The 24,384-nt window shown below is 42.9% G+C and overlaps 1 protein-coding gene across 7 annotated transcripts in view; it reads left to right on the top strand.

The window, feature by feature from the left end:
- TLK2 (tousled like kinase 2) overlaps window positions 1-19,655 on the top strand; it is a 37,308-nt gene extending 17,653 nt beyond the window's left edge. For all 7 annotated transcript variants that reach the window (XM_081837821.1, XM_081837822.1, XM_081837819.1 and 4 more), the window contains 15 exons: window positions 1,502-1,597; window positions 3,310-3,402; window positions 3,853-3,963; window positions 4,996-5,132; window positions 5,899-6,051; window positions 7,474-7,540; window positions 8,374-8,471; window positions 9,935-10,016; window positions 10,602-10,693; window positions 11,283-11,372; window positions 12,233-12,402; window positions 13,805-13,943; window positions 14,387-14,498; window positions 15,453-15,560; window positions 16,425-19,655. In XM_081837821.1, the coding sequence (XP_081693947.1) occupies window positions 1,502-1,597; window positions 3,310-3,402; window positions 3,853-3,963; window positions 4,996-5,132; window positions 5,899-6,051; window positions 7,474-7,540; window positions 8,374-8,471; window positions 9,935-10,016; window positions 10,602-10,693; window positions 11,283-11,372; window positions 12,233-12,402; window positions 13,805-13,943; window positions 14,387-14,498; window positions 15,453-15,560; window positions 16,425-16,598 (1,722 nt within the window). In that variant the 3' untranslated portion in view covers window positions 16,599-19,655. The remainder of the gene's footprint in view (window positions 1-1,501; window positions 1,598-3,309; window positions 3,403-3,852; window positions 3,964-4,995; window positions 5,133-5,898; window positions 6,052-7,473; window positions 7,541-8,373; window positions 8,472-9,934; window positions 10,017-10,601; window positions 10,694-11,282; window positions 11,373-12,232; window positions 12,403-13,804; window positions 13,944-14,386; window positions 14,499-15,452; window positions 15,561-16,424) is intronic.
- Window positions 19,656-24,384: the final 4,729 nt, after the last annotated feature.

The raw sequence follows: 24,384 nt of genomic DNA, 5'->3' as shown, positions 1-24,384 counted from the left end.
TGGCTTTGAACAATTACATCTTCAGATTGTGAAATGTAACCTAATCTTATTTAGAAGGCCAAGTGTTTCAACTTTGAAATGTTTATTTCTCATGATTCACACACCCCTCTTTTCTGCAGTGTCTCCTAAGATTCCACATTGAAATGAATCCATAGAAAGAATCTGTTAGCCTGTACAGGCTTATTAATTGCAAAGCAAATTGCATTTCTAGGGTTGTCATTCAAGCCTCTTAGCTCCAACAGCTAAATCTTTGTGTCACTGCCCCAGACCCCAGGCATTTGCCAAAGAAATGCATTCAAGACTTTACAAACAATTCATTTTCTTAAAAGCTATTTGGCACTTTTCCTGGAAATGATCTCTAATGTGCTTTTTAAATCATCTTAACTGTAGGTTGGGTCCAGATGTAGTTAGTTGTTCATTTTGTCCCATTGCAATCAAGGGGATTTAATTAGTCATGACTAGCTTATCTCATTGATTTAATGGAAATAAAATGTGACTTAATCAGGACCTAGCCCCGTGCATGTGATCAGACAGACTTTGAAACATAAGAACATAAAAAGAGTCTGCTAAATCGAGCCAGTGACAAGCGTCCTATTCTCACAGTAGCGGAACAGATGCCTATGGGAAACCAGCAAGCAGGATTCAAGCACAAGAACACTCTTCCCAACTGGTATTCGGTAGCATTGCTGCCTCCAGCAGTGGAGACCATAGCCAACATGGCAAGAAGCCATTGATAGCCCTGCACTCCATGAATTTGTCTAATTCTCTTTTAAAGCCTTTGAAGTTGGTGGCCATCACTGCCTCCTGTGGGAACTGCATTGTGTAAAGAAGTACCGTTTTTTTTGCTCTATAAGACTCACTTTTTCCCTCCTAAAATGTAAGGGGAAATGTGTGTGTGTGTGTCTTATGGAGCGAATGCAGGCTGCACAGCTATCCCAGAAGCCAGAACAGCAAGAGGGATTGCTGCTTTCGCTGCTCAGCAATTGCTCTTGCTGTTCTGGCTTCTGGGATTCAGAATATTTTTTTCTTGTTTTCCTCCTCCAAAAACTAGGTGCGTCTTATGGTCACTTTCTTTTTTCTGTCCTGAATCTTCCAACATTCACCTTCATTGGATGTCCACAAGTTCTAGCATCTAGAGCATCTAGAGAGAGAGAAAAACTTTTCTCTGTCCTCTTTCTCCATGGCATGCATAGCTTTATAAACTTCTATGATGTCACCACTTGCTCGCCTTTTCTGTAAAATAAAAAACCCCAAACACAGCTACCTTTCTTAATAGGGGAGGGAACCTGCAGCACCCTGGCTCTGTTACTGCTGATGTTAATTCTATTTCCTTGGAAATATGAAACCTGCTGCCTATCAGAATTGACAGCACTCAACTAGGCAAGATAAGATTGCTTTCTATAACCTTAGGTAACAGCTGGGAAGAGTGTGTGTTTGACATAATGCTTTGCCATCCTATTAATTTACAGCCCATGTACTTCATTTACTCCTTTTCTTGCAGGCCCAGCAAGGCAGTCCTTCTTCAACGGGTTCAGGGAACACAGAGCATTCCTGCACCTCCCAAAAACAGATTTCCGTCCAGCATAAACAGACACAGGTATAAAACCAGTGAACAACGTACTGTAATGTATGTGTTGTATCTTGCTTGAGTCAAACACATATCATTGGAGAAATAATGGAGGGCAATGAGGTAGTGACATAGCTATGCCAGAAGAAGGCTAATGTTTATTCCATTATCAATTGTTTCCTTCTAAGTGCCTTCAGCCTTAGGGATATTGTTGGCTTATTCAAAACAATGTGTTTTGGTCAGCAAATTTCCAGAGGAGATGCTGTTTTTCTTGCCTCCAGCCTCCCACCATTGTCATGTTCTTCTTTTTCCCCCCAGTGGTGGACAAAGTTGTCTTTTATTTTGCTGTTCATTTGTTTATTTTAAAATGCTGCTGTCCTTCAACCCTAACTCCTTTTGCAAAATGGGTATTCATGGTGCACGCTGTCTGAACAATTCTGAGTGCTGTGATCTGCATCCAGCGTTTCCAACGAGTATAGGTTCTGCCATTCTGGAGGTTTCACATGCAGCACCATCCCCAAAAGAAAGAATCTGCCTGCATATGGGATTTCCATGTGTTCTTCAAAATTCCTGTTCATACTAAGAGGCCTCTGATCAGGGCAACCATATAAAACGGTGGCTTTCAAACCTTTAGGACCCTTACACATGGATTTTTCTGCTGAGGATCCCATGTGCATCTGTCCCTTTAAATTGTAGATGAGTCTGGGATGTGCAAGAAGGGGTCCCCAGCCTTTGGGGCTACACCATTGCACTGTGGAGGTGAGACAGCTGCCCAGAACTCACCCTTCTGGTTATATAACGGAGGGGGAATTTGGTATTGGTGGACAAAGCTGCCTTTCAGGGAAATAAGTACCCAGATTCTGATCTTCTCATTGAAGACAATAGGATCTTGTGAAACCCAGCTGTGGTTTCAGTTTTAAAGTTTTGTGGCAGTGTTGCATTTTGAAAAGGTGACCAACTGAAAATAGGTAGAAAAAGACCCAATACCCCCTGAAAGGTAGGCTGCTTTTCTGAGGGGAAAGTGGCTTGCTCAAAGGCACACCATTTTGTATGGATGTAGCATGCTTTGGGAGGAACGTGATTAAAATGTTCATAGGCAATGTCTGCAAAAGGCATGTCAGCTCCACACACAATCCTACCCACCCTGCCTCTCATACCCTTTATAGATTTAATGTGCTGAGCGACAGTGGTGTGATTCTGTTTTCCCCACAAAGTTTCAGGGAATACAAACTATGCCGTAAGATAGAGGTGAGGAACCTGCACCATCCAGATGATGGTGGACTACATCTCCCACCATCCCAAACCATTAGCCTTGCTGTCAGGGGTTAATGGGGGTTAACATCTGGAGGACCACAGGTTCCCCGGCCTGTATGGCTTGTCGCTTGCTTTCCCCCCCATGACCCCACATCACCAGGATTAGAATGGAGTTCTGCCAGCTTTGCTACACTTGGGAAATCTCAGCCCTTTTTCCCCCTTAGGGACTAGAGAAGGCTTTTATGACAGATGTGAAAAGATTTCAGCTCCAGTTGTACCATTTGCCTGATGTTTTGGTTTGCTTTTTGTAAGGGAAAACATTTTCTCCATAATTTTAGGTTGTTCCATTCATTGGTCACGAAGGAACAAAAGACTAGTGTTTGACATGCTTTTCTGTCCCTAAAACACCCAATCACCTTTTGGGTTAGGGTTAGGGTTATTTTGGGGGTGATTTTTCACATTGAGCTCTTTCCCTCTTCCTCCTGCAGTCTGATCTCACGGTAGAAAAAATATCTGCACTAGAAAACAGTAAGAACTCTGACCTGGAAAAGAAAGAAGGCAGGATAGATGACCTATTGAGAGTAAGTACGCCTGTAAACTATACTAAAAATAATATATTTTTTTAACACATAGAGCAGTAATGTAAAGTGAGAGAATGTATCTATAACATAGGGAACTTGTTAGTAATATGATTAAATTATAGGTGGGCTAGGATTTCTTGAAGCACCCAACCATGTACTTGCCGAACCCGATTATTCCAATGAAGAATTTGTTTTCTATTCAAACAAAGAACCTTTTTTTAAAAAAATAATAATAATTCTTATGACTATACCACTTAATACAAATGTGAAATGACTAAAATTCCTCCATGGCCCAACAGTTGAACACTGTGGTGCCTTCTATGTTCTCTGGTACTATATTTTGACAACTATAGCATCTTCATCATTTCCCTCTCTGCCTGCATGCCGTTCAGGTGAGATTTTGGCTGTTCTCTGTTTTGGCTACCTGCTTAGCATTAATTCCATTTTCAGGCAAACTGTGACTTAAGGCGACAGATAGATGAACAACAGAAAATGCTTGAGAAGTACAAAGAACGGTTGAATAGATGTGTGACAATGAGCAAGAAGCTTCTTATAGAAAAGGTAAGTTTTGGCTTCCAAATTGCCCTTTACAACCTTCTCACCTTTGCCCTCTTCTCTCCTCCCAGCCCTTCAGTTCTGTGCATTTTGTTGGAACTTGTATCCTGCTGTAACTTGCATACTTGGGGGTATTGATGAACACATTAATTAGAGTAAAGTTTGCACAAATGTACTGGGCCCACGAGGACATTGTTTTATTGTATTCATATGGACATGCATGCAAAGGTATATTATACTGAGTCAGATCGGCTTGAGTCCACCCTGGCACTTTCTGCAAAACACTTCCCCTGCTTTTGAGCTACAGTCCCCCTCCACATTTTTATTGTAGTATAACTACCACCATCTTTTATGAGCATTGCTTTTGAGTATGCCCCTTCCTAGTGACCTCCGCAATATCCTGGAGACCCACTGAAAATCCTAATTCAGACCTTGTCACATGGAGGTACATTTAGAACAAATGCTCACCATCACCAAAAGTTATTTTTGGGTTGTGGAGTCAAATTTGTAATGACATTTACAACACCAGAAAGGTGAGCAGTGAAACTTGCCAAACCTCAAAACCAGGCAGTGTTGCATCAGGAAGACAGTGTGGCTTGGGCTGTGACGTTTATTACAGTGGGGTAGCCATTGAGAACATCTCTTGCTGTTTAGAATTGATGCATGGATAAAGAGCCACTTTTTCCCCTCCTCCTTCAGCTCTGACCTAAAAGGCCCTGCTTGAATTGTATTCAAAAGGCTATAAGCTACCATTCATTTTGATGGAAATCTCCCGTTTTGTTCCCTTCCAGGCATATGCATGCAACACTTTTGGTTTGAATGTGTGTATGTAGCCCTTTTTCTTTACAAAGAACCAGTTGCAAAGCCACATGTAAGGGACCAGATGCAGGTCACAGGTTTGCACATGACAGACTATTTTCTACACTTGAGGAGTGTTAAACTTTGCATTGTTCGTGTTTTCGGTCCTCATTGACTGACTAGCAGTGTGGTGAACCCCAGTTGTGGCAGTGTTGATTCATACTATCCTTCTCTCCCTAGTCAAAGCAGGAAAAGATGGCATGTCGAGATAAGAGTATGCAGGATCGGCTGAGACTGGGTCACTTTGCTACGGTGCGGCACGGAGCGTCTTACACTGAGCAGTGGACAGATGGCTACGCTTTCCAGAACCTTATCAAGTAAGTGCCGTAACTGCAACTTCTGCCTTTTCTCATGGCGGCAAAGTGTACAGGCAGTTACTTGACTTGTCCTTTTCATGAATCCATGTGTAACTAAGGTGCTTCTACAAAACATGTACATTTTTTAAAGAACCCTGTTTGCCAGGACTCAGGGCAGGTGACATACTTAACAATAGGGTCGCCATATTTCCAAAATCCAGACAGTTGTTAATTTTTTTTGGGGGGGGGGAGGGATGTACTTTGCTAAGTAATAGTATTGCTGCACAAAGCCATGAGCTGTAGAACTGCATATACAATAACACGTCTTAAATATATGTTGAGATACACCTGTGTTTACCACTGATCAGTAGATGCCCCAGTAAACATTGCCTCATGAAGAGACATTCTAACACTTAAATATACAGTATCATAAGGGGGTGAAAACCAGGAGTAGCAGGTGACAGCCTGCAAATTTGGTAGAGTAAGTCAAGGCATGTGCAGGCCTCCATCACACCTTTATAAAACTTGCCATTGCCCCCTTCCTGATAGAGTGGTATTCATGTGATCACAACAGTTGCATCACTGACACTTGTCCCAAGTTTTATACATTGCAAAAATTCAGGGTTGTATGTTTTCTGTAACATAGAATATGGTATGTTGTAGCAAATATGACCAGAAACCAGCACTTCTAATATGCTTGCCCAGGAATGCAGAAGACGAGCCACTTCTCTATGTCATGTATTATATTATGTTCTCTAATTTGTGTGCATGTCCTGCTTTTGTTTAGGCAACAAGAGAGGATAAATTCCCAAAGGGAAGAGATAGAAAGGCAACGGAAAATGTTAGCAAAGCGGAAGCCACCTGCCATGGGGCAGGCCCCTCCCGCAACCAATGAGCAGAAGCAGCGTAAAAACAAGACAAATGGAGCGGAAAATGAAACGTAAGTGCCACAAAAAAAAATTCAGGTTGCTTTCTATGAAGTTCTCAGGTTTTCCACAGTAGATCTCCCCAAAACATACAAAATTATTGGAGCCTTTTTTCTGCAGTCCACCTGTTGTTTTAAAATAATTAGTAGTTGGTTTGAAAGTGTTGCTGTTAACATTTGGCTTTGCCTCAGCCACAAACTTGCTTCTATTGGAAAAGGTACTTCTGTTTGCGCAAGTACACACACTGAATTCCACATCATTCAAAGTAAGTACAGTGGTACTTCTAGTTGCTTTCCGCTCTTGTTACTTTCAGCTTACAAACGCGGCATTTTCGCCATGTGCACATGCGCAGAAGCGATCTACGTGCATGTGCAGAAGCGCTTGATTGCACCGCGCACATGCACAGAAGAGGCACTCTAGTTGTGGACTTTTCAGGGTGTGAACGTCACCCTGAAACGGATTAAGTCTGCAACTAGAGGTACCACTGTACCTTTCATAAAGTGATGGACGAAAACTGGTGTGACAGATATTGTACTCTGCCTAGTAAAAGCTCAGTTTAATGACACTCAGGACCACGTCCTTACAATCTGCCCGTGTCCCTCTGCTCAGCACCTCTCCTGCAGAGAGAGATGCAAAAGTTCTTTGAAAAACATAGTGATTAGCCTGGAGGAGGAGGTGGAAAAAGCAAGTGCTTTTGGCGGGGCGGGGGCACTTCTGAAGTGAAGCAGATGAAGGAGGCTTAGAATAACAGAGAGTCAGGCAGCTTCTTAGAAGGGCTACATTGTGGGTCTTCCTTAAAAGAGCAACATCTGCTAGGTAGGGGGGTGTTTCTCTGTAGATGGGTGAGGGAAATAAGTCGAAGACGGAGGATCTGTGTGAATGAGAGGAAGGGGGTGGATAGATAGATGTCTGGGGTGGTGTTAGCACCCTGTGCTGGCATTTGGCCTCCTACACATTAACCCCAAAGGCATGCATCCCTGGGCAATGGGTGAAGGAGGTTCCCCACCTGTTCCCTAGTAAGTGTGGAGTCTTAGTTGGGGCAGTCCCTTAATGCTTGGAAGGGCAGAGTGATGGATGCCAAACACAAGAGGAGCATAAGATTTTTAAGTGAAACATATGCGATCAATCCTTGGCACCTCTGTTGCTGTTTTTTTAAGACATTCATAGCAGAGCTGGGAAACACACTTGCCTTGATTGCCTTGGAGTGCTGGTAGTCATACTAGACAATATTGGGCTGGATTTGAACCAGTGGCCTGACTCTGCTGTATTCAGTAGGCATAGGAAACCCCAGTAAAGTGTTACAAAAATGAAAAGGTGAAAACAGGAATGGGTCCCAGGCCTGTCTTTTTTTTTTTTTTTTTTTTTGTCACCTGCCTCTATCCCACTATTTGTTCTTCAGAGTAATCTTTTGGACCACTTATTTTGTGCACGTGCAGGTTAACGTTAGCAGAATATCATGAACAGGAGGAAATCTTCAAACTCCGGCTAGGACATCTTAAAAAGGTAAAATATTGTATTGCAAAATGACTTCAAAGGGGCAGTGGTTTCAGCTGCCATCTTGTGTTTTGTGTCTGTATGACTCTTCAGCAGTCTAACACCCCTTGAAGTGACCAAAATACTAGCTCTTATAAACAACATTCTCGCTTGTGCACATTGCAGGAGAAGATTGGGAGCGACGGGCAAGCTCTTTTCAGGGGAAGCTTGTTTTCTTTTTACTGATCGTCTCATTTTGCTTAATCAGATGAGCTTGATCAACACACTGTTGGAAAAGCACTGATTTGAACAGGTTGATTCCCACAGCAATGAAATAAGAAATAGAACTGTCCGTGGCATTTGTTCCTTTCCAGTGCTTCAGTTCTTAGCCCAGTAGCTGTGAAATAGACTAGAGCTTTTCCACACTGCTCAGACAATCCTATTCTAGTAGCTCTGTATTCTGTCCACAAAGGACTGATCTCCTGAGTCATTTTGCCCTGATTGTGCTGAGCATGTCACTATCATCTAGTCCAGAGAAGTAAAAGTCTAGGCCTGAGGATTGTTTCACAAGAAAAGCATGTTTATTGAGATGGAAGGTGTACTTACTATAACTGGTTCACATTGAATCATCTCAGCAGGAGGCGACAGGAAGGAACAAGATACAACCCTTAATTTTAGGAGTTGAAAGCCATAGTAGTCATGTACATTTTCTGAACACCATTAGAATCTGTAAAAATGATTAACTTTTCCCCTGCCTACAACTGCTTTGTTGTTCAAGACAAACATGTTCCTTTCATCAGGTATACAGAGTTTAAATTTAACTTTTGGTATAGCTGTTTAAAGTGATGTTTTTCTTTGTGTAGGAAGAAGCAGAGATCCAGGCAGAACTGGAGCGGTTAGAGAGGGTTAGAAATCTACATATCAGGGAATTGAAAAGGATACATAATGAAGATAATTCACAGTGAGTATTGGGCATAAGAAAGCTGCCCAAAGTGGCTAGGCACCAAATCGCTACAATATGTCTTTTTTGCTTAAGAGTGTGTAGCGGATTTGCCACTTAATACCAACAATTAATAATGTCGCGGATTAATACTTTGGTTCATGAGCAAGGAACATGTCTCCTCTGTTACTCACTCTCTTAGCCACCCCACACCTGAGATCTTCTTAATAGTATAACAGACCCAAGGGATCACCTCACCCCTTGTTAATGGTTTGGGATTCTTCAGTACCTAGAAGAACTCTCCCCTCCTGGTTATACTGAGACCCATGTAGCCTGTATTCCCACAAGAGCTACCTCTCCCGGTTCAGTCACAGCCCTCCCAGAACACTCCTGTCTGTATACCTTTCCCAGACCCCCTACCCAGTCTCCGTATCCAAGCTGCGAGGTTCTGTCCTCTCGCTATCGATAGTCTCAGTGAACCATTTCTCCTTATCTCACTCCCTAACTCACAACTCCAATCAAACCCTATCTCTTAACCTGAACCTTTGTCCTATCATCTTAAATCCAGCCCCATCAAACTCCCTCAAAAACTGCTCCTTTTATTGCCCCCCCAAAGTTCTGTTCCTCCCCCCCTTTGTGGCTAGCTGACTCTGTCACCGATCAGAGAGAGGCTCCAGTACTCTGGTGTCTGTCACAGAGTGATATGTCTAACAAGCAAAAGCACTGAAGAAATTTGGACGGTTCTGTAGACAGCATGGTCAGGAATGATAAGAGGGCCTCAGGTTTTCCATACCTGCTATAGACAAACCATATTGTACCCTTAGGGTTGTGTTTGTTTCAGTTTAATGTCCCCACATGATTCTTTAAATAGCTCATGGCAGTCAACACTTTTAAAGACATCATTTACTTGTCACCTTTAACTTCTGATGCTGTACGGGTCAACTCGGTGCTAGCTGTTTTAGTAGTAATACAGTGTCATAAATGTTTACAGGGGAACATCACAAACAAAAAAGGAGCCTACATTCTAGATTGTGCTTGACCTATCATTAACAAATGCAGTATCTGTTTGAGATTTGGAGTAAGCTCTTCTAGCCCCTTTACATTTCCACCTGCTGCTTGTGGCTGGCTGACCATAGGTAACGCATATCCTGCCACACTGTCTAGTGCAGCGTTTGATATGATCAAAATACAGGCCTCTGTATTCCCTGCTCTTGTAGGTGCCCTACTGCCGTAATCTCAAAGCTCCTGATCACTCACCAGTTGTGCAGTGGCTGTAGTGCCTCCAAGCAGCATGTAAATCTAAAAGGTGCATAGCTCTACAATTTGTTGGGTTACAGATTGTGTGAGAACTAGTATACCTGGCTCAATACCAAGAGAAACTCCCTTTTGCCCAGGATAATCACTATTCTGAGTTATTCAGCTGAGGATCATGATATTACAGGTGCTGCATGAATAAATAAAATAACCTCTCCTCTCCTCTCCAGATTTAAAGACCACCCAACACTAAATGACAGGTACTTGTTGCTACATCTCCTGGGCAGAGGCGGATTTAGTGAAGTATATAAGGTAAGTTAGATCTCCTTTGGCTGATTGGCTGTCCTAAGTTGACTCCTTGATAAAATGACTCTGAAGCCAGTGTCTTAATTATCTGGCATCTCAAGAAATAAAGGTGGGGCAGACCTCTGCCTGAGATCCTCACCATTCAGCATGAATTGATAAAGGGCATGTTCATGTGCTTATCACAACTGGGTGGCTTCCCTTGTTTTTAAATTTGAATCATATTCATCTCACTTTGGAGGTGCCAGGTTTATAAATGCATTCATATGAACTTGCAAACACTCATGTACGTTCATATATATATATGCATTCATATTGGAGCAATTACATTATAAGCAAGCATACTAAGGGAAATTCACATCCTTATTGACAAAAAGAATCTGATTGGGGAACAGCATTATGTATGAAGTTATTTGCCTACTAAAATACTATGTGGGGGTGTCTCAAAGAAAATGTTCAACATCCATACAAAATCATTTAAAATCAGTTTGGAATTGCTGACTTTTTCCCCCAGTGCAAGGAAGTGAAATTTGTTTAGGGTCGAGGTGTCAGCTCTGATAGTATTCTGAATCAGCTCTCTCCTTCATCTTCCAGGCATTTGATTTAACGGAACAGAGATATGTAGCAGTAAAAATCCATCAGTTAAATAAAAACTGGAGGGATGAGAAGAAAGAGAACTACCACAAGTAAGTAACTCTGGATGTTGAACTGCAGAGAAGGTTGGGGGGGGGGTTAAAAAAAAGGCATAACTTCTAAAATGACAATGTGGTTAGTAAAAGAGGTTCATTGCTTCTGTCTGAAAAACAGCTGGTGGTTCTATTCTTGTGAACAAAAAAAACCTCCTTAATTTCTGCCCATGTTAGCACAATAAATGGTTGAATGAGCAAGACTTGAAGGGAGCTGAAACTGCTTTGGAAAAGGAGAGGGTTAAGAGCAGAATGTTTAGGGACTCTGCAGAGAAAGACCCTTGAAAAAGAACAGGTTACACTTCAGCATCTCTGTAGGTTCCTCATTGTCCTGGAATCAGAACCCTGGCAGTGAAGTTATATTCTCTTGCCTGAGCTGTTGCTAGAAATATAGTGAAATGCAACTGTGCGATAGCATTGGGTTTTGGTGGTCAAAATTTCCATTTCTAGTGATTTTACAAAAATGTTAGGTCTGATTTGTTTGATTTTTTTTTTTAAGTTTTGTCATTGTAAACTGCCCCAAGTTTTAGGTAGATAGTTGAGAATAAGAAAATTAAATTAAATAAGGACGTTTTCCTTGCTGTTACAGGCACGCATGTAGAGAATACAGAATCCATAAAGAGCTGGATCATCCTCGTATAGTTAAGCTGTATGACTATTTCTCGCTGGACACTGACTCGTAAGTGCTGCTCTTTTTGCAATTCTGCCATAAACCCGGCTACTTGAATGACTGTGTTTGGGAATCTTGGGTCTCCTTATTGCTCAGAGCTCAATGTGAAAGTGGGGTGTGTGTCATGTAAGACATTCTGTGTCAAGGGTTTAGAATACAAAGGGGTCTATAAAAGAGATCAGTTGTGTTGTTCAGGGTACCCCTCACTCCCCAGTATGTATTCCCTTTCAATGTGGGATGAATTCCCACGCAGCAAGGAATTGAACGGGGCAGAGGGCATCCTGTAGCCTTGCTGCCCTGTTAATTGCCACGATTGAATGTGCAGCAGTGTGTGTGGAAGGAAACAAAGCTGTAATAGGTTTTGTAACTATTACAAAAATTACAAAAACTCTCCCACATTCGAACCACCGGACCCATAGGGAATAATGACACACTTTCAGTCAAAATAAAGTTAGCAATGATGCTGTAATTGCAGATTGGTTTGTGATTTTATTTATTTTGTGTTAATTTACTTTGCTGTCTAAATTATCAATGCTGCTTTTAATGGATTCAGTTTTGTGATGCCTTGAGGCCTTGGCCAGAAGGCCAGGATGTAAATCGGTAATTGAAAAGTTCCTGTTTATCCAGAGAACAAGATCTTAAATCTCTGATAAAACCCTTGACCCAATTAAACAAATTGAAGTAAGTTAAGAGTATTGTTTTCCAGGATAACTGACTGGTGTAACCCTATCACAGTGAGACGAAAGTGGTGTTTTGTTACAAGCCAGCCCCTAGTTGCAACTACAAAATACCTGCAGATAGAAAGGGAGGAGACTTTGCAGCACTGTTATAATGTCATGAGCCAATATGTTTGACTTCACTTCTTTCAGGTTTTGTACAGTGTTAGAATACTGTGAGGGGAACGATCTGGACTTCTATCTGAAACAGCACAAATTAATGACTGAGAAGGAAGCCCGGTCTATTATCATGCAGATTGTCAATGCATTAAAATATTTAAATGAAATCAAGCCACCCATTATTCACTACGATCTCAAGCCAGGTATGTTGATAGTGGGTCTGAAACAGCACGAGAAAGTTGGGCAGGGCACTCTGTATTCTGCAAATTTCTGTTGTGAGAATTGCCGTGTTCATTGGTTGTGTAATAAGCAAGCTTCCAGTGCCCATAATTGCATGATCTTATCATGTATATGTAACAGGGTAAGGAATGTGAAGCAGAGCACAGGAATAAATGAACAGCTCTCTTGATGGAAGGATATAGAAAGTGGTTGTGTGCTTTTTATTTGTTCATAAATGTTCTAAATTAGGGGGGTGAACAGTAAGGTACCCAAGTTTGCTGATGATGCCAAATAGTTCTGTGTAGTTGAAACAAAAAGGGATTATGAGAACTTCCAAAAGGATATCTCCGAAATGGGTGAACAGATACTGAAATGGCAAATGCAATTCAGTGTAAGCAAAGTAAGGGATTCATATGGGGGGGGGGGATTCTAACTTCACGTATTGGGGGGTCTGAACTGATGGCGACTGACCAGGAATTGGGCAGGTAGCTCAACGAAGGCGTTGACTTGTATGTGACAACTGAGAACGGCGAACTCCGTGCTTGGAATCGGTAGGAAAGGGATTGAAAACAAAGCTGTCGGTATCTTAATATCGGTATACAAATCTACACTGCGATAGCCCTTGGAATATTGTGTACAGTTCTGGCACTTCACCTGAGAATGAATATTGCAGAGCTGGGAAACGTTCAGAAAAGGACAACCAAAGTGTTTGTGGGGTTGGAGCAACTCCGGTGAGGAAAAGTTACAGCAATGGGAAGCTTTTCAGTATAGAAAAAAGGCAGGGGTGGAAATGACATGATAGCAGTGCTTGCATAGTGTAGAGAAAGTGAATAGGAAGAAGTTACATTCTGCCTCCACTGTTGGGAGAATTTGCAAGTGGGAGAATTCTGTTGCCCTCGGGAGCTGCTTGGGGTCTTCCCCTAGGCATCTGGTTGGCCACTGCTAAAACAGAGTGCTGGACCAGATGGGCCTTTGGCCTGATCCAACAGGGGCTCTTCCTAAGTTTTTGTGTTCATGTCAGAGCCTTCAACTGCAAAGAGCAATTTCTATTCCTATGCTCTGCTTGTGTCATGTTGCGTTATGGGTAAATGTTTTAAACAGGAGGTGGGAGAAGGTTGATGGATGGGAGATGGTTGCCTTAGGACAGGGGCTGGACCTTAACAGAGGAACCCCAACCACTCTGTTACTGTTTAGGAGAGGGGGGTTCTGATATGGTCGCTTTTTGGAGGTGGTCTGTCATCCTGGCTGAAAATAAATAAGTGTATTTGACCTCGTTCTGAATTCTCATTTGTAACAGGCTGCTGCTTCAGCAACCCCCTCCCACCCGCCCGCAAAATGTAATGGGCATATTCACTTAGAAATTTTGTTTGTTTTTTTATTCTCCAGGTAACATCCTCTTGGTAAATGGTACTGCATGCGGCGAGATTAAGATCACTGACTTTGGCCTCTCAAAGATCATGGATGATGACAGTTATAATTCAGTCGATGGCATGGAGCTCACATCGCAAGGGGCTGGCACTTACTGGTGGGTGCCCTGGTCTGTTTCTTGCACTGAACTACCCATAATATCGTAGAATGTGAAGAACAGGTTATTCAGCTGAGCGGGCCAAGTCATATATTTTTTACGGGGGGGAAAGCTGCTTGGAATTGCCCCTGCACCTATGGTGGAGCCCACCTTGAAAAACTGTGTTAAGGTGAACAGCTCTTCCAAGTGCTTGCGTCTCATGCCACCCAAAAATATAATCTGTACATCCTTACACCACTAATAATTATAATAAAAACAACAATCTGACTGGGTTGTCTCAGTCACTCTGGGTGGCAATAGGATTACACCCTTGTAAATGACTGGAGTTCACTCCTTTGGTAACTTCTACTCAGAGGCATGGAAGGTTGATAGTGAGGAAAGATACGGATTTCTATATAAATGAATACGGCTAGTCTGCAGCTGTTGATTTCTCTGTCCCCTAGGTATTTACCACCTGAGTGTTTTGTAGTTGGGAAAGAGCCTCCAAAGATTTCAAATAAAGTTGACGTCTGGTCAGTGGGAGTAATATTCTACCAGTGCCTCTATGGCAGAAAGGTAAGCAAAATAATTTGACCGCTGCTGAATTTACTGAACTATTGAATCATAACTGTAAACTGAGTTTTTTGTTGAATTCTGTGGTGTCTTCGGCACAGAGTTCAGGTTCCTGAGACTCACTTAAGTTTCTCGTTTAATTTTTTTAACCACATTTGTTGTTGTCATGACTTGAAGGAATTTTTCAGCGTGTGCAAGGAAACTTCAGTAGAAGCTCCAGTGCTCAGGAAACAGAGCTTTTATAACTTCAATTAAATAATTAAATTTTGTTACGCGAAGGTCTCCAGGCAACCATATTATACCACCAAACAACAAAAAGCACATGAATTATAAACATCATTTTAGTCTATCAGAATCCTGGGGGAAATATGTATTTACCTGGAGCCATAAAAATATCAGTGAAGGCGCCAGGCAGAGCTCACCGAGAAGCATATTCCACAAATGAGGAGCACAACTGAAAATGCCCTCCTTTGTCACCAACCTTCAACCTGGAGGTGGGCCAATATTGCCTTGTTCTCCTCCAGTCATTTTACCTTAGCACTGCACCCCCTAAATGCAGCATTGATTTAATTAATATTATAGGTTCTGCCAACTGATTTGGGATGGGGTGGTTTGGGAAGTGAGAGAGCCGATGCTTATAGGAAAAGGAGAGGGAAGCAAACTGGTAAGGAGCAATGATTGAGATGCATGTTGAGTGATCGGAAACTCTATGGGATGAATAAATCTTACTTCCTGACTGAGAACATGCTCATACTGGAATTTTGCTACCTTTTTAGCAAAAATCCCTTACACCACAGTTTTTGTACACCACAAAGTAACCTAATGTGCTTTTTAAAATAATAAAATAAAATATGGCTACATTTCTGTGAAACCTACTGGATCCCTCTTGTTGAAATGTGAATAATGACCGTGTTCTAACATATGCATGTTGCACTCTTCCCCCTCTCCCCTCCCCAGCCTTTTGGCCACAACCAGTCTCAACAAGATATTCTGCAGGAGAACACAATTCTGAAAGCAACAGAGGTGCAATTTCCTCCAAAGCCAGTGGTAACGCCAGAAGCAAAGGTAAGAGAGTGTTTCTATTTGGTATCGGCAAAGAAGCTTGGGGAAATGTAGTGGCAATCTGTACTTGAAGGACACCTTTTTAGCTTTCACTCAAATGGCAGCATTCAGTAATGGGTGACTCTTCCTATCCACTTGCAGAAATGCTTCATATTTCTACCAGGAGAGGAGGGCTCCCTGTTTACTCCTGTTTCCACTGAGGTTACAGGGATGTCCACAGCTTGTGCTGAGGAAATTGTAGAGCTATTTTCAACAGATCTTTACTCCCACCCCCCTTTCTGTTCATGACTAGGATGATGATAAAGTCATACCTTTCATCCCAAACGCCTTGCGAGTTGAACGTTTTGAGTCCCGAACGCTGAAAACCTGGAAGCGAGTCTTCCGGTTTGCTAACGTTCTTGGAACCCAAACGTCTGACAGGGCTTCCGATTGGCTGCAGGACCTTCCTGCAGCCAGTCAGAAGCTGCGCTTTGGTTTCTGAACGTTTTGGAAGTCGAATGGACTCGTCTCTTCACTTTCACTCCATGGTTCTGTTGTCAACTCACCCAGTTGCCTGATGGGTAAAATTGGGGACCAGCTTACTGCAGCAGGCTGAGGGAGGGAGCAGAAATAAAGGGTGGGAGAAGTCCCTGCTACTGCTTTTTATGCCATTCCACCAGACTTGAAGAGTGGTGCCTGGTAAAAGCTTAGCCTGGGAAGATCCTTCCATGACCATCTAGACAATTGCAGGAGTGTTTTACTCACAATTTATTTATCTAATCATTTTTTTTCAATTTTAAGTAAAACCAGCCTGCTTCTGCTTCTGGAAAATAGCTACCAGTACCAACTTCTCATGCCCATTTTCTCTTTTTTCTGTTTGTCTTCCAGGCATTTATCAGGCGCTGCCTGGCCTACCGGAAGGAAGATCGAATAGATGTTCAGCAGTTAGCATGTGACCCCTACTTGCTCCCTCACATCCGCAAATCTGTATCAACAAGCAGCCCGGCTGCGGCTGCCATTGCCTCAACCTCTGGATCCTCTAATAACAGCTCTTCAAACTGAGCAGGAACAATAGGCCAAAAAGATATATATAACCGGAACTGCAGAAAGAAAACCGAGAGAGAGTCAGAGACGTTTTGAGAAGCAGCCTTCGGGATTGGCAAGGAATCCACAAAACGGCCTCCAGAAACCGGTGCTTTGTTTTCCTCTTGTGCTCTTGTCCCATCCGTAGAGCAAGGCATCATTGATTCTCGGCAAGGTTCTATGGCGACTTAAGTCCAACTTAAGTGGCCAAGGAAGAGGAGATTGATTGGTCTCGTGCTGAGCAACGGCAAAGGCACTAACCGCTCTGGGCAGCAGAGAGAAAAGATGGCTCCATGTACTGTGAACTTCCAAACACCACGGACCCCGGGTGCGGTTCCAAAATGCAGGGTGCACACACACACTGTGTGGAGAATTGCGGACTTGGCAGCAGGGTAAAGAGGCTGGACTTGGTCCACTGTCAATATTTAAAAATATGTTCCTCTTTTTTAAAAAAAACAAGACGAAAAGCAAAATAAAGTTTAGGCTACATCTCATTTGGGGGAAAGGGGGGGGGAAACCCCACAGAGCTCAATGCTGTGAGGTTCCATTGAGGGAGCGGCATTGGACTCTTGAGCCCTTTGCAAGGGAGCCCAAGTATCCTGCCTGTTGATAGCACCAGCATTAGCATGCCATCCCAAATAATTTCAGTTTTAAATAACCAACTTTTATTGGGGGGTTTTTGGTTGGAAGGTGAAATAACTAGCAGGTCAATGTGGCAGCCCCCTCTCCCTTTTCTTTAGATTGGCCTCATATTCTGTGAAGGAGGAGTACAATGTAATGCAGAGGGTGCGTTACAGCTAGGAACATAGGTTTCTGTCCTCGCTCCAGCCCCCCAGAAAACTGCTTTTTGGCAGGTACTTGACGGTTATCCCCCTTCAGAATAAAACTAAGCGTTTCTAATTTTTTATTTTCCCCCAATGTTTTCCTCGTGTGGTGTTCGGATCCATTCACTAAAGTCTCTTTTGGGTGATGGCATTCTCTTTTAACACACACAAGGATGACAGAACTCTAGACAGATTACCTCCCTTCCCCTCTTTCTCCCTCCCTTTATTTTCATTTTTTTAAAAATCTTTCTGTACTGTCTCAGAAACACCACCTACATTAACACCCCAAAAGGACACTTATCCTGAAGAACAGCTAGATTTTTTTAAAATCTTAAACTTTGTGTTTCCGTTTCTTTATCAGAGTTTTGAGTTTGCTTTTTTTCCCCTTTCCTTTTTTACATTACTGCTCTTGGTCCTTGACTCTCTTTTTTTTTCACCTTTTAAGAAAGACATGTAAACCAAAGAAGAATCCAGTTGCTTGAATCTTGTGGCAGAATGCTACTCCTGCACGTGGCCAAAACGTTGTTTGCTGAAAACCTTGAAAGCCGTACTATATGGTCAGGTACCCTGGCCAGGACTTCGATTCTGCACCCACAAGTGATGATTCTCAACCCTCCCTCCTCAGCTTCCTGCAGATTGGGGTGCAAGTAGAAGTAGCAGAGGCGGGGCGAGGGGGACCAAGCCATATCGAGATTTAGGGGACTTGCAGGAGAGCTGAGCTGGGAAGTGGAGGCTGTATGTGTGTGTGTGTGTGTTGGTTTGTTCGTTCATCTCTAGCTACTCCTGCAGATCAGGTGGAAAGGACCTGGGTGGCCGAGTGTAGCTGTCTTGTGTGTGCCTCACCCTCCTTTTTATCCAACGACTTAATCACCAGGATGGATGAGGTACCATTTGATCAGGAGGCGAGCCTGTGCCTCTGTTTAAATGGCGTTAAATGAAGTTGTGCAGGGAAGTGAGGAACTGTGATGTGTCATCATTACAAATGAAGGCCCTGCAAAAAGGCTCTTGAGATAATGCTTTTTTAAATAAAGAAAGAAATCTCACCCCAAACAGGTGCCATGAGTCCACCTTCGGGGACAGAAGGGTTTTCCTCACTTGTTCCTGAGAATTGAGGGTGTAGCTTTTTTCAGTTCCTCTGGTGGAACAACTGATATTTGGACTCCTTCTACTGGGCAGAAAGTAAGTGAGCTCTAGGGCCAGAGGGAAAGGCGAGCATACCATTAGGCTATTGTTAAGGCTTCTGGTAAAGTCGACACACAGACACACACAAACACCCCACCCCACAATTTGCCTCTGAGCATGAGAATAAAACACATAGCCAACTTTTTTGTCTTTTCATCCCCACCCCAACCTTCTTTTCTTGTCCTAGGAGAAAACCAGGTCTTATATTAATTCCATTTAGGGTTTTTCTAGTCCACGGTTACTCGTCATTTTTTCACCAAAACGCAGCTTGGGGCTATGTGTGAGCTGGCAAAATGCAGGCGCTGGTGTCTTGGCTGCCACAGCAGAGTACAGCTGCTGTCTGCTTGCTGAGCCCTTGTCTCAGCCCGTTTGGGGTTGGGCTCGTGTTATATTTCTGCAGCTAAATTCAAGACTTGAAGCATGCTGTCCTAGAAAGCGCTCGGTCCTAGCATTTTATCCTCCCGATTGCCGTTCTGGGAATTTAGCCTAAAGCAAGTTTTCACTTCAGGCAGGTTAAAACTTGGATTTACCAGCTTGTGGTGGAGCTAATTGTTGATCACTCGTGGAGAGAACCCTGTCCCAAGTGAGACTTAAAAAGAAGTTTTAAAATTTTGTTTTCTAAAAGCCCAACCTGCCTTTGAGCCATAAATTGTATTTCTTTCCCTCTCTCCACCCACCCGCCCCAATTTACATAGTGACTGTCAGCTGTTTCAGTCACTATTGGTTGTGCCTGGGTGGGAGCCTACATCTTTTCATGGTGTTCATCATAGAAGCAGGATAGATCTCTCTGGATGAAAAACGCAGACTGTGACTTTCCCTTTTCTTTTCTCTCCCCCCCCCCCTTTTTTTTAAGCTGTTGCTGAAATGGGTTTTATTTCAGGTAACAAAACCTTTTTATTGCCACACTGTTCATTTTACTGAAAGGAAAGAGGAAATGTGTATGGATTTGTAACTTGAAACTAGGCCAGACTGTTTTGGCTTTGCCCAGCAGACAAAAATACGGATATTAAACAAGTTTTAAGAAACTGAACTTGATGGTTTGTTGCATTTGAACTGCTGGTTGGTGCTTATGCTATGGGGCAGAGACACGTGGCACAACCTGAGGAACCAAATGTGTATCACATTCGTTAGGATAATGCAGAATGATCAAACAGCTTATTAAAGGTAAAGGTACCCCTGCCCGTACGGGCCAGTCTTGACAGACTCTAGGGTTGTGCGCTCATCTCACTCTAGAGGCCGGGAGCCAGCGCTGTCCGCAGACACTTCCGGGTCACGTGGCCAGCGTGACGAAGCTGCTCTGGCGAGCCAGAACCAGCGCAGCACACAGAAACGCCGTTTACCTTCCCGCTATAAAGCGGTACCTATTTATCTACTTGCACTTAAGGGTGCTTTTGAACTGCTAGGTGGGCAGGAGCTGGGACCGAACGACGGGAGCTCACCCCGCTGCGGGGATTCGAACCGCCGACCATGCGATCAGCAAGTCCTAGGCACTGAGGTTTTACCCACAGCGCCACCCGCGTCCCCAAACAGCTTATTAGGTGCCATAAAATACTGTTACCCACCCACAAAGGGAACAAAAATACTCAATGGAGTCATAGTTCTGGCAACACTTTCTGTTGGATCATTTGAGTTCATAATTGATATAATTACAGTGGTACAAGTTACATACGCTTCAGGTTACAGATTCCGCTAACCCAGAAATAGTGCTTCAGGTTAAGAACTTTGCTTCAGGATGAGAACAGAAATCGTACTCCGGCGGCACAGCAGAAGCAGGAGGCCCCATTAGCTAAAGTGGTGCTTCAGCTTAAGAACAGTTTCAGATTAAGAACGGACCTCCGGAATGAATTAAGTTCTTAACCCGAGGTACCACTGTAATTCTACTTCTTAAACGCTCCAAAATTTGGCAGTTTGCAAATACATGGAGTCTTGGTCTTGCATATAATTGTAAACAAAGGGTGGAGGAAACCTTGGCAACAGCGACGCCAGGAGCAAAAATAATTTCCCTGCCATCAGTGATTGCTCGATGATAGAACATTGATTTGGGGCTATTTGCATACGAGAGATTTAATATGGAACTCCAAAGGTTGGCTTCTTTCTCTTCACTTACAAAATGAGAGCCTAGGTTCTGTGAATCTATATAAAAGAGCAATAGATTGAAAGCAACCATGGTTGTAGCAGTTACTCTGGGTTTCAAATTTTACTTGCATCACGCCTGGGGTAGCTCAGTTGGTAAGAGCATGAGACTCTTAATCTCAGGGTCTGGGTTCAAGTCCCATGTTGGGTGAAAGATTCCTGCCTTGGACTAGGTGCCCCTCATGGTCCTCTACAATTCTATGATTTGTGATGGTATGTGGAATCAGGCCTCATGCCGATTTCTTCTATTTTGCCTTGCCAGTGCAGATTCTTCCTTTTATCACTAGAGGGCAGAGTAATCGCAAATACTATGTGAGAAATTTGTGACTTGTGAACACTCTTACCTTGTCCTGCAAGAAAGACGCCTGTGAGTCCAAAGCACGCACTCACAGGGAATATTGTACACATAAATAACTAATTCACTTTTGTTATTTAAAGCATTTCTACCTTGCTATTCCTTGAGAAGAGGCCAAGGTGGCCTGCAAAAAAAACAACAGTGGTGCCTCGCAAGACGAAAAGAATCCGTTCCGCGATTCTCTTCGTCTAGTGGTTTTTTCGTCTTGCGAAGCAAGCCCATTAGCAGATTAGCGCTATTAGCGGTCTAGCGGCTTTTAGCGATCAGCTGAGAGGCGGCTTATCAGCGGAACAGCTGATAAGCGGCTTAGCGGCTTAGGAAAGGGGGGGGGAGCGAAAAAAACCTGCGGGAACTCGCAAGATTTTTTCGTCTTGTGAAGCAACCCCATAGAGAAATTCGTTTTGCGAAGCGCCTCCAAAACGGAAAACCCTTTCGTCTAGCGGGTTTTCCATCTTGCGAGGCGTTCGTCTTGTGGGGCACCACTGTAAGTTAAAGCATTATCAAGGGGAAAGATCCAAAAACGGGGCATGGTCGGCCAATTGGTGTCAAAGAAGGACAGAACTTTTTTATGTATGCAACAACAGCAGCAAGAATACTCATCGCAAAGTATTGGAAGACACAAGATTTACCCACCCTGGAAGAATGGGAGATGAAAGTGATGGACTATATGGAACTGGCGGAAATGACTGGCAGAATCCGAGACCAAGGTGAAGAGTTGGTGGAAGACGATTAGAAAAAGTTTATTTACAGAAACATTGCAAAATTAAGGAATGTTAGAAGGATATTGGAATGAAGTAATGTGGTTTTAGCCGAAATGATATAAAGGATTAGGTAAACATTGATTTTTTTAATTGGAGAAAGAAGAGAATGTAAAATTACAGTATATTAAGATAAATTATTAGGATAAAAACAAAGCTGGAAAGGATTTGCTGAAATATCTAATTGAACTAGAATACAAAAAAGGAAGGTGTGAGGAGGTCAAGGAAATAAGCAAAGGAAAGAAAGTTATGTAAAAGTTTGAGCTTTTTTTTCTTTTTTTCTTTTTTCGAACTGTTTGTATTTTTGTATTGTATTTTCTGTATTTTTTTAATTTTCTTTTGTTTTTTCTAATTTTCTCTTTGGAATCTTTAAAATTTGAATAAATATTATTATTATTATTTTTAAAAAAAGAAAGATCCAAAAACGTAAGATCTGTGGCCCTGTTCCATTAAAACCATTTCCAGCATTGTTCATTGCTCAAGCCTTGCATCTTACTGATCAACCTCGGCTACTGTCATGCATAGATTTTGTTTTATGATTTGCATCACTCAGTTGCCCCCAAATACAGGGATGCATCAGAAATTGGTTTTCTCAGAGGAAGCTGTTGGTCATCTCAGCCCGAGTAATTGCTCCGGGCTTGCTTCTTTCCAGTCCAGAAACATGCCCAGAAGAGTATTGTGCAGAAGAATGGAATCTTCTATGGCCGTGTCATTTTCACTTCTAAATTATAAAAAATAAACATTTTGGAGTTTAACCATGAAGTGACCTCCAGTTCAAAGCCTGGAATATATGTGTCTCAGCTATCAGAAGTTTAGAAAACACTGATAAAATTTTATTCTGCAGGATCGCTTCATATTTTAAAGGGTGCTTTTTTTCATCAGATGTATTATCTGGTTTGTAGTATTGTAAGACCGATATAATAATAATAATAATAATAATAATAATAATAATAATTATAATTTTTTATTTACACCCTGCCCTCCCCAGCCAAGGCTGGGCTCAGAGCGGCTTACAAGCAATAATAAAAATAAGATGAATGATTACAACTTAAAAACAAAAATAAAATACAACATTAAAATAATGGAACATTAAAATATTAAAATGTAGCCTCATAGCAGAAGGAGAAGGAAAAGAAAGAAAAAGAGAGAGGGAGGGAGGGAATCAAATTGGCTCCAAGCCAAAGGCCAGGCGGAACAACTCTGTCTTACAGGCCCTGCGGAAAGAAATCAGATCCTGCAGGGCCCTGGTCTCATGAGGCAGAGCGTTCCACCAGGCCAGAGCCAGAGTTGAAAAGGCCCTGGCTCTGGTTGAAGCTAATCCAACTTCCTTAGGGCCCGGGACCACTAGGGTGTTGCTATTTATGGACCTTGAGGCTCTCCGTGGGGCATACCAGGAGAGGCGGTCCCATAGGTACGAGGGTCCTAGGCCGTGAAGGGCTTTAAAGGTCAAAACCAGCACCTTAAATCTGACCCTGTACTCCACCGGGAGCCTGTGCAGCTTGAAAAGCACTGGGTGAATATGCTCCCATGGCAGAGACCCCGTGAGGAGCCTCGCTGCAGCATTCTGTACCCGCTGGAGTTTCTGGGACAGCTTCAAGGGCAGCCCCGCATAGAGCGAATTACAGTAGTCAAGCCTGGAGATGACCGTCGCATGGATCACTGTGGCCAGGTTGGGGCGGGAAAGGTAAGGGACCAAGGTAAGAGGGAACTGGTGGCTCTCCAGATCTTCTGCCATTCAACTGCCATCGTCCCTATTTGCCATGTTGACAGGAGCAGGTGAAAGTTGGGATTCAGCAACATCTAAAAGGGCTGCAGGTTCCCCATCCCAAAGATCTAACAGTATCTTGGATGTTCACTGAGCTCCGTCAGTGAGGTAAAAGCTGTGCAGAAAAGAGAGGATCCATTTCTGTCAAAGGGGCATGCAGCTTGCAATAGACAGATGTGCACAGCAACTCATTCAAAATGCGAATAGCATATGCTTTTATATTCCTTCAGCTGTGGCAATTCAAAGCAATTCTATGTGGCAGGCATGTGTTTCACAGGGAGCTGCTGATCACTATTCTACCAAGAGTGGCAAATTTGAAACAGGTCCATGAATACCCATCTCATTGGAGAGGAATGACCAGGTTGCATCTTTTCCCCCTTAGCTAATTTTGCAACACCCTGGAAGAGCTGGGTCTCCAGTATGAACGATAAGAGAAGAAAGAACTTGGTCCACCAATAGCCATCTTGTTACTTCATCTTTACCCGATTTACACCAGAAATTTCCACTGCAGTCTTGATCTTGGAAGGTGGACGTCATCTGAGAGGGTGTTGGATCATGTATAAATAGGCTCTGAGCACAGCCCTAAATCCCTGTCCTGGGATATACCTAGGTGTTGACAAGGTTCCCAACTGTGTCTTGCTATTTTAAGTGGCTGCTAAGTTGCTTTCTAAACTGACCCCTCTGCATCTTAGCAATGAAAATCCAGGAAGATAACTCTGTTAGGGTCACCGAGGGCTCTTCTCACCCA

This window comes from Podarcis erhardii (assembly GCF_964252035.2).
Source record: "Podarcis erhardii genome assembly, chromosome: 13".
NCBI classification, from domain to species: Eukaryota; Metazoa; Chordata; class Lepidosauria; order Squamata; family Lacertidae; genus Podarcis; species Podarcis erhardii.
Note: the sequence above shows the minus strand (reverse complement) of the source record. Positions and strands in the feature narration are given on the sequence as shown.